This window comes from Thecamonas trahens, assembly GCF_000142905.1.
Source record: "Thecamonas trahens ATCC 50062 unplaced genomic scaffold supercont1.44, whole genome shotgun sequence".
Lineage (NCBI taxonomy): Eukaryota > Apusomonadida > Apusomonadidae > Thecamonas > Thecamonas trahens.
In genome coordinates this window covers 59,217-68,389 of record NW_013657636.1, presented here as the reverse complement: position 1 = coordinate 68,389, position 9,173 = coordinate 59,217, and the positions used below count along the sequence as shown (strand labels likewise).

Here is a 9,173-nt window from a genome sequence, read left to right as displayed (position 1 = left end):
ACTTTTTCTACGACCTCGCCCCTCCCCCCCCCCTTCCCCCCCCTCCCCCACACGCACAACTAACCCCCTCCCCCCCCCCCTCCTCCCGGCCTGTTCAGGGAACCCCCGAGGATCAACACGACCGCAGGGGCATCAGCATCTGCACCACTTGCAGGACTTGCTGTCGGAGGAGGGAATGCAGTGGAGGCCGAGGGAGTGGTGACACCGGGCATGATCTCGCCGCTTCAAGCTCATACGGTTCGTCTTCGTCATATGAAAGAGGTCAAGAGCTTTCTCCTCGCACCGGCTATGCTCGAAGAAGAGGTAGAGTTGCTGGGAAAGGCCATCATTGCTGCCTTTCCAAAAATCATCTCTCGCTCGCCAAACACTCCAAAGTCTGTCAAGATCACAGGCGTCATGTCCGAAGCTGGCGTGGTCTCTCCGCTCCATCTCCTCGCCCGCATGCCTCATATCTTTACCGGCACTCCATACTCGGTCCTCGTAGTTGGTGATCGGGAAGTCATTCAGACGGCTTCGGGCGCTGCGCTTCCGCCTGGATGGGAGATGCGGATCCACGAGAACGGCCAGCCGTTCTTCATCGACCACAACACCCAGAAGACGACTTGGCGCGATCCGCGTGTGCCGGACCCGCTCTCGCCCAACCCTGACGAGGCGGCCGCGCCGACGTACGCCGCGGTCATGTCGGTGAAGGACCTTGCCCACGCCACCCACTTTGATGAGGTCGAGGTCTCGGAGCTCCTCGAGGTCTTCCGCAACGAGGCCGCTTTTCGCGAGCAGCGCGTCCCAATCGACGGCGGTAGCGACGACGCGGGCGCGGCCGGTGCCGGCGCCGGCGTCTCGCTTGCTCCGGTCTCTAACGGCAAGGCCAACGTCGACTCGTCGTCGTCGTCGTCGTACTACTCGTCGTACTCGTCGTCGGAGAACGATCCCGACGCCGGCATCGAGAACCAGGAGTTTGAGACAGACTCATCCGACCTCACGTATTCGGCGTCGGACGACTCGCAGCGCGAGGCCAAGAACCAAATCATCCGTGAGCGCCGAGAGCAGAAGCGCCAGCGGTTTGACGCCCACAAGGCTGCCCGCCTCCGCCGCCTCGAAGAGCGCGCCGCCCGCAAGGCTGCCCGCAAGGCCGCCAAGGCCGAGGCCAAGGCTGCCAAGGCCGCGAGTAACGCGTCCGATGCCGCGCCTGCCGCCGCTAGAGCCTCGAGCTCGGCCGCCGCGGCGGGTGCGACCCGCGAGGTCATGGTCCTCGACGCGGCCGGCTTTGAGCGGGCGCTGACCAAGCTGCTTCCGGCGAGCCTGCCCGAAGAGGAGCGGAACCAGGCCACTGCTGCCCTCCACCGCCTCTTTGGCCTCTTTGACCGCGACGGCTCGGGCACTGTTGAGTTCCACGAGTTTGTCGTCGGCGCATCGCTCCTCTGCGGCGGCTCGCAGGAGGCCAAGCTCGCCGCCCTCTTTGACGTCCTCGACGAGGACAATGACGGCGGCATCGACTCGGACGAGCTTCTCTCGTACTTTAAGTCGCTCCGATCCGTCTTTGAGGGCTCGTCCGGCATCTCCCCCGTCGGCCACACCGACGCCGAGCTCGCCGCAAACGTCGCCGAGTGCTTTGCCACCGTCGACACCAATGGTGACGGCGTCATTGACGCGGACGAGTTTGCCGTCTGGGCCCAGACAAATCCGCCGTGCCTCCGCTGGATGGGTGTCTGGTCGCGGGTCGAGTCGCTCGAGGCCGAAGCCGCCACGCCCTCTTCCAAGTCCTCGTGCGCCATCATGTGACGCCTTCGATCGCGCACCCTCTCCGCATTCCGGTAAACCACGGACACGACCATTCAATACTCTTTCTCGACTGAGCGCGGGCTCTCGAGTGTGTGTGGACCCTCGCCCGAGTCCGCCTCAGCGGCGGCGCCTCCAGCAGGGGCGACATCGCCGGCCGGCGGCGGAGTCGACGGCGACGGCGGCAGCGGCAGCAGGGGCGGCTCGGCCGCCACCTCGTGCTTCTTTTTCTTGACTCTTTTGCGCTCGCTCGCCTCGACCGGCTCGGGATCGACCGGCAGTCCTCCGTTTTGCGGGACGGGTGTTTTGCGGGGTCGGGAGCGGCGGCGTTGCGGCGGCGGTTTGGGGCCGTACGCCGCGATGAGCCGCGCGTCGGCGGCGGTGCGCGGGCGGAGTGGGCGGAGTGGCCGCTGGCGGCGGGTCGATGGTCTGTTGCGCTTACGACGTGGCCGTGTTGGTGGCTTGGGATCTGCCAGTCCGGCGTCGGGAGTTGCGGGCGCAGCAGGGTCGATCCGCGCGTGTGCGGCGGCAGTCGCCAGCTCGTCGAGCTCCTCGGCGACGGCTCGGTGGCGGACCTTGAGTGCACGCATCTCACGCTCATGCTCAGCAGCGAGCTCGGCCTGTGCCTCTGCCGCCTGCATGCGGATGGCGTGCTGGGCGCGGGCCTTTTCGGCGGCGAGGCGCTCCTCCATAGCCCGCACCCAGGCCTCCTCCTCGCGCTGAACGTCGACGAGCTCTTGGGCGCGTTGGACCTCGTACGCCTGCTGGCGCTTCTTGCGATCGACCTCGGCTTGCCAGGCCTCGCGCATGGCGCGGCGGCGCTCGAGCTCTTGGGCGGCAGCCGAGGCTGCTGCTGCGCGGTTGGCGGCTGCGGCGCGCATCTTGGCCATCGCCGCTTTGTGGCTCTCGAGAGCATGCTTGCGCTCGAGCTCTGCGGCGGCTGCGGCCTTGTCGCGGGCGGCCTGCTCGCGGGCGGCGGCTTCGGCGGCGGCAGCAGCAATCGATTCGTCGCGCTGCCGGCGGATCGCGGCCTGCCGCTTGGCGTGCTCGCGGGCGCGGGCGACGGACTCGGCCTTGCGGCGAGCGATGGCGGCGAGGTGCTCGCGGTGGGCGGCGCGCTTGCGGGCGCGGTGCTCGTCCATGGCGCGCTGGCGTGCGGAGCGGCGTGAGTGGTTCTCGCGCGCCCGCCGCTCGAGCAAGATTGTGTTGCGCTCCTCCTTGGCTCGCAGAGCCGCGGCGGCGGCGGCTCTGCGCTCGGCCTGCCGCTCCCGCACCTGTTGCAACCGCTGCTCAAAGACCTCGCGGTTCCGATCCATTTTTTCCTCGGTCGTCTCGTTGAGTGCCGGGATGACGCCGTCGGCCACAAGCGTCTCTGTCCGCTCAACGATGCGCTTGCGGCGCTCTTCCTCGGCGCGGGCGGCTGCAGCATCGTCGACGGCGCCCTCGCGGCGGCGGCGGGCGGCGTCGATGGCCTCGCGCTCGCGCTCTGCGGCTGCCGCAATCTCGCGAGCCTCGCGGGCCTTGGCTGCCATCACCCGCTCTGCTGCAGCCCGCTCCCTGGCATGCAGCTCGTCGAGAGCGGCGGCCTCGCGGGTGAGCGCCGCGGCGGCGGCCTCTCGCTGCGCATCCAGCGCGGTAGCTGCGGCGGCAGCCTCCTCCTCCAGCTCTTCTTTGATCTGAGCTAGCCGGGCCGCCAGGGCGGCATCTCTTGTCGCCGCTCTTGCTGCCGCTGCATCGGCCATCTCTGCCGCCAGCCGCTGCTCCTCGGCCGCCACATGCGCAGCCAGAATGGTCGCCCGAGCAGCTTTGTGCCGCGGCGAACGGTGCGAGCTCCGACTCATTTTTCCATTCGTTCGCTGTGCATGCGCCTGCCAAGCTGAATCCCCACGCTCTTTGCCTTTGCCGCTGTCTTTGACCATGCTTTCAGTGGCTCTCTCCCTTGGCTCTCTCGCGCTTGAGCCGAGTTCGTCGACGGTGGCTCCCACAGCCGCAGCCGCCGCCACACGCAGTGCCCGAGCCGTGGGCTCTCCTGGCCTGACTCTTGGCCCTCCGCCGGCCTGCACCAGTGCGGCCGAGAGCACTGCATGTGGCGGCAGAGGCACCGTGATCCCTCTACCTGCTGACCGCTTGGGTGCCATTGGGGAGGGGTGGTGGCCAGTCTGGCGGCAGGTGGGGGTATGGCTGGCGGTGGCGACTGACGCTTGGGCCACCGGCTTTTTATCGATGGTCTCGATGGGTTTATCGTGGGGCCGGCCACCAATAAAGTCTCGATGGATTTACCGTTGTGGCACCCATCAATAAACTCTCTTTGGATTTATCGTTGTGGCACCCATCAATAAACTCTCGTTGGATTTATCGTGTGGCACCCCATCAATAAACTCTCGTTGGATTTATCGTTGTGGTACCCATCAATAAACTCTCGTTGGATTTATCGTTGTGGCACCCATCAATAAACTCTCGTTGGATTTATCGTGTGGCACCCATCAATAAACTCTCGGTGGATTTATCGTTGGCACTCGTCCTATTCACTCAAACTTTGACTGGGCGCGCGTGCGTGCCAACGAGCGCTCGGAGGCAACCACCTCACGTCACCTCACGTCACGTCCGACATCAAGTGAGAGGCAAGGTAGAGAGGGCTATGCTGAGCAAGAAACAAGGCAACGGAGTGTGGGATCTGTCTGCCCTCGACCGTCGACTCGATGAACAGGATGTGAGTGTGCTGACGCGCCATCTGCTCCGCCCGTCGCTGGCGGCATCGCTCACCGTTTTCAAAGCCGCCAACGTTCTCTCCATCGTTCATACAGAAGCCATACTTCGCTCACTGAGATCATGCTCTGCTCTCGCCCACATCGATCTCTCTCATAATCCTCTTGGTCCTTCGCTCCTCGCCATCCTTCTCTCCTCACCGGCTCCATCGGTCGTCGCTCCTCTGCCTTCGCTCAGAGTCCTCGAGCTTGCTGCCTGTGATCTCGGCGATCGTGGCGCTCTCGTCCTTGCTGCCTTTCTCTCTCGTCATCCGGTCCTTGCCCGCCTTGATGCCGCCGGCAACGCCATCGACGACCAGGGCGCCTTTGAGCTTGCTTCCGCTCTCGATGCCAACGACTCGCTGGTCCATCTCGACGTCTCGGGCAACGTCTTTGGCGAGGCCGCCCGCGCTGCGCTTGAAGCCTCAGCCTCGGCCGTCTGCTCGGTGGACGTCTCCCGCTCACTCTCGGAGCTCTCAGCCTCGGGCTTTCGTCCGGGCCTCTCGCTTGTCGACCTGTCGGCGTCGGCGACGTCGACAGCGGCGTCAGCCAGCGATCTGCTCTCACCCACCGATCCGCTCCCGGCCAACAGCAACAACGACGAGGAAGAGGCTATCAAGCGGCCGTCGATGCCCAAGGCACTAAGGAGCAAGTTCAAAAGTACCTCAAGCGAAAGGAGGCCGAGTGGGCTGCACGGGCTGAGGCTGAGCGCCGTGCCGCGCTCGACGCGCTCGCTGCTGACTACGACGCACGCATTGCCGCCATCAATGCCACTCATAGCGAGGCACTGGCGGCTCAAACTCGCTCTTTTGCGCTGGCTCAGCATGAAGTTGTTGCCGCGGCCACTGCGCCGCTGCTCGCTCGTATCGCCGAGCTCGAGGCTGCCATGTCGGTGCGACAGCCGGCCTCGCCTTCGTTCCGCGAGCTGTCGTCCATCACCCAGACTCCGCTCGAGGTCACCGTTCTCACTGCCTCGCCGCATCGCTCGCCGCGACAGGCCTCGCTCGACCCAAACCCACTGTGGGAGACCGAGCCAGACCTGAACTCCATGTGCGCTCCCTTCTCGCCGTCGCCCTCGCCGTCGGCCAAGCCGTCGGCTGCGCCGCCGCCGCCGGCCCGCCCTCAGACCGTGATCCCGGCCTCGGCACCCGGCCTCCGTGACTGGGTCGTCTTTGACGAGTCTATCATGGCCTCTTCGGCTAGGGTTTCGGATGTTGCACCCGCTCCGCCCGCGCCTCTTGCCCGCTCACTTCTCCCGCCTCCTCCTCCACCATTGGCAGCGCTCGCTCCGCCACCGCCGCCGCCGCCGCCGCTTACCGTCGCTGCTCCTGCTGCCGCATCAGGAAGTGTGACAATCCCGCATCCGCCGTCTCCGCCACCAGCACCTGTCGCGACGTCATTTGCCGCCCCGCCGCCGCCGCCGCCGCCGCCGCCGCCGCCATCGTTGTCGTCGGAACCGCCGTCGTCGACGCCGCGGCACTCTGGTGCGGGAACCAACGCTCTCCTCGACGCCATCCGAACCACCAACCGTAGCACACTGCTTCGCAAGGCGACGGAACGGCCAGACGGCGAGTGCAACCGCATCGCGCGCTCGAACCGACCGCAGTCGACGCCGATGGAGCAAGCACTCGGCACTTCGCTCAAGAACATGTGGACCAAGCTGGCGTCTGTGCAGGACAACGCCGAGAACGCTGCAGCTTCACCGCTGGACAAGTCGGCGTGGTCATCGTCGGCCGACGACGGTTCGTTTGAGCTCAATCTGCGGTCGCGTAAGAGCCACGGTGGTGGTGGGTCACGGCCATCAACCCCGCTTCGCGAGCGGGTCAACGGGGCGCAGGCCCCGGCTGATGCGCTGCGGCAGCACCTCTTCACTATCCGGCGGGCAAACATGACTGTGGATGGCGACGAGTCGGGCATTGACGACTCGTGGATGTAAACGACGAGTACTTTACATGACAAGCAAGAGCACGGAGCTCGCCGAGAAGTCGATCCCCCTACGCGTGGCGCTTGGGCACGGAGCTTGGAGAGATAGGACGGCGACTAGGCGTGGCGCTCCTTCTCCTTCTTCTTCTTCTTCTTCTTGTGCTTGTGGTGGCGCTTGGTGCTGGAGCCACTCTGATCAAAGTACTTTGTGGCCTTCTTGTCAGTGTTGACAATGCGGAGGTTGTCAAGGAAGGGCTGGTAGATGATGTGGCCGCTGTCATCCTTCTCGAGGGCGTTGAGGAGGACGTCGATCTGCATCTCTGTCAACGGCGAGGAGAGGAGCTCGTTGAGGGTGGCGAGGCCGACACGGACGTCCTCGGGCGGAAGCACGCCTTGGTCCTCGACGTCAAAGATGTTGAACATCCGCTGGAGGTGATCCTTGTTGCGGTAGAGGACCGAGTTGATCTGCTGCATGACGTTCTCCTGCCAGTGGGTCGAGTCGGCAGCGTCGACAACGGCAAAGGCCGCGAGCCACTCCTCGTAGTCGAGGTGGCCCGAGCCATCGGTGTCGACAAAGGCCATGAGGCGGTCGTGCTCCTCGGGGGTGAGGGTGTAGCCGAGGTATTTCACGATGCGACCAAACTCCTCGATGTCGACGGTGCCCGACTCGTCTGCATCAAACTTGTGGAAGATTTCGGAGAGGTCAGCCTCGTGCTCAAAGAGCCGCTTGCCGATCTCATTGACCAGCGTCTGCGCCCAGTCGTCCGAGACCGAGCCGTCCGAGGCAAAAACGACCTCAAAGCGCGAGCGGAACTCGGCCAGACTGACCGAGTTGTCCATGTCCGAGTCGACGCTTCGCATAAACTCGTAAATCTGGCGGTCATTGAGGCCAATGTCAAGAGCGAGGAGCGTCGACGCGCACTCGGAGCACGAGATGACGCCGTCGCCGTCGGCGTCAAAGTACTGGAACGCGGCCTCAGCCGTCCGGCACGTCTCGTAGATCTTGCGGTTGACCTTGTTGATGATGTCCTGGCCCCAGTCGACGTTGCCGACATCGATCTTGTTCTTCTCAAGGAACTTGACGTACCACACCTCGTTGGTCTCATCATCGACACAGTCGGCATCGAGGAGGAAGCCGTAGATCTTCTTCCACGGCAGCTCGAGCTGGAGCACAAACTGCATGCCTTGCGCCCATTGAGGAAGCGAGACCTTACCGGTCCGCCCGACGTCGAGCGCGTCGTAGTACCACACGAGCTCGACTCGGTGCTGACAGACGAGCTCGGTGAGCCGGTCCTGGACGGCCTTGATGAGAATGGCGGTCCGTTCCTCGGGCGGCGGGACCTCCTCGGCGGTGAGCGTAGAGTACTTCTTCATCTTGACCTCGAGCGACGACGAGATGACTCCATACGCTCCGTGGTTCTGTGCGCCGTTGTAGTTGGAGGCCGAGAAGATGGTGGCGAGGAGGCCGCCGTGCGCCACCTCGTACCCGCGCTCCTTCATCTCGTGTGACCGGATGAGGAGCGAGAGGTCGTTGGCCTCGAGGAACTGCTCGGTGACGTCGGGCCCAAAGAGGGCGCCGGCACCGCGCTGCCTGTTCGGCGTGATGCCCGTCGAGTCCTTCGGGTCCGACCACATCAGATCCTCCATGATCTGGTCCTCCACGCTCGACAGCCGCCCGAGCTCCGGCTGGACCTCGCGGCGGATCTTGCGGAGGACAGAGAGCGGGAGGTCGACGTGGTGAAAGAGTCCGCCGTGGACCACAAAGATCTTGTTGCCCACCACAGAGCCGAGTGGCAGCGCGCAAAACGTGGTTTGGAACAGCTGGAACATGGCCTTGTCGTACTTGCGCTTCACCTCTTTCATGAACCCGTACGTCTGGTTCATCTCGAGCGTCTCGTGGTTGCCGCGGTTGAGAAAGACAGCGTTGGGCATGAGAATGAGAAAAGCGCAGAGCGAGAGAAAGACCTCGGTGCCCTGGTCACCGCGGTCCACAAAATCCCCGTTGAAGAGGTACACGTTGTCCTCGGACGGGTAGCCGTTGAGCGAGAGAATCTTGAGCAGGTCGCGGAGCTGCCCATGGATGTCACCCACCACCGTCACCGTCTTCTTGACCGGAATGTCCACAATCGTCGCCCGGTCGCGAAGAATGTGCGTCGCCTCCTTCAGCAGCCGCTTGGCGTACACGTAGTGGAGCTGACGCCCAGTCCGAAAGTGGTCGAGCATGGCAATGACCGACTCGAGCGTCAGGACCTCGGGCAGGTGCGGGCCCTTGTATCCGGCGCCGATCGTCGTCTTGTCCTGGCCCTTGGTCCGCGACCGCGACCGCGACCGGATGAGGCCCTCCAGCGGCTTCATCGTCACGTGTGTCTTGATGGCCGACTGCTCATGGTACGAGTCAAGCAGGTTCCACACCTCCCACACCACCTTGTCCGTGTCGTCTTCATCAGAATCAGATCCAGAGTCCCATGCCGTGTGCAAACTTCCGTGTGCTCCTCCAATCGGCATCGACAACACGTCCTCACCCAGCCGCGCCAACTCTCCGGGCGTCAGCTGCCTCCGTCGCTACACTCGCTCCCAGTCACAGACCCGGCCCCCCATCCCGCACACAACACACACACATACACATACATACAAGCATGCACACACATGCACACACATGCACAGTCACCCCAAACTCACACCATTACCATGAGTCATACTCTCTCTGCGTGTCTCTGTCTCTTCACCCCC

At 64.3% G+C, this 9,173-nt stretch overlaps 4 protein-coding genes across 4 annotated transcripts in view; 3 read left to right on the top strand and 1 right to left on the bottom strand.

Moving 5' to 3' along the window:
• AMSG_08979 (recoverin family protein) overlaps positions 1-1,831 on the top strand; it is a 2,521-nt gene extending 690 nt beyond the window's left edge. Inside the window, exon 2 of the mRNA XM_013899487.1 lies at positions 99-1,831. Within this exon, the coding sequence (XP_013754941.1) occupies positions 99-1,779 (1,681 nt within the window). The 3' untranslated portion in view covers positions 1,780-1,831. The remainder of the gene's footprint in view (positions 1-98) is intronic.
• A 2,526-nt stretch (positions 1,832-4,357) lies between these two features.
• AMSG_08977 (uncharacterized protein) lies at positions 4,358-6,456 on the top strand (the record flags this gene model as incomplete). The annotated part of the gene is made up of 2 exons (XM_013899486.1): positions 4,358-5,064; positions 5,130-6,456. Exons 1-2 carry the CDS (start codon positions 4,415-4,417, stop codon positions 6,454-6,456), a joined length of 1,977 nt encoding a protein of 658 aa, XP_013754940.1. The 5' UTR covers positions 4,358-4,414.
• On the bottom strand, positions 6,452-9,173 carry AMSG_08976 (serine/threonine protein phosphatase). The gene has a single exon (XM_013899485.1). The coding sequence runs from the start codon at positions 8,946-8,948 to the stop codon at positions 6,561-6,563; it is 2,388 nt and encodes a 795-aa protein (XP_013754939.1). The 5' UTR covers positions 8,949-9,173; the 3' UTR covers positions 6,452-6,560.
• AMSG_08975 (uncharacterized protein) overlaps positions 9,132-9,173 on the top strand; it is a gene marked incomplete at both ends in the record, with an annotated part of 2,013 nt that continues 1,971 nt past the window's right edge. Inside the window, one exon of the mRNA XM_013899484.1 lies at positions 9,132-9,153. Coding sequence (XP_013754938.1) covers positions 9,132-9,153 — 22 coding nt within the window. The remainder of the gene's footprint in view (positions 9,154-9,173) is intronic.

What these genes read in the sequence shown, in the direction of transcription:
- AMSG_08976 (XM_013899485.1), bottom strand. Translation starts at nt 8,948, where the DNA reads ATGCCGATTGGAGGAGCACACGGAAGTTTGCACACGGCATGGGACTCT.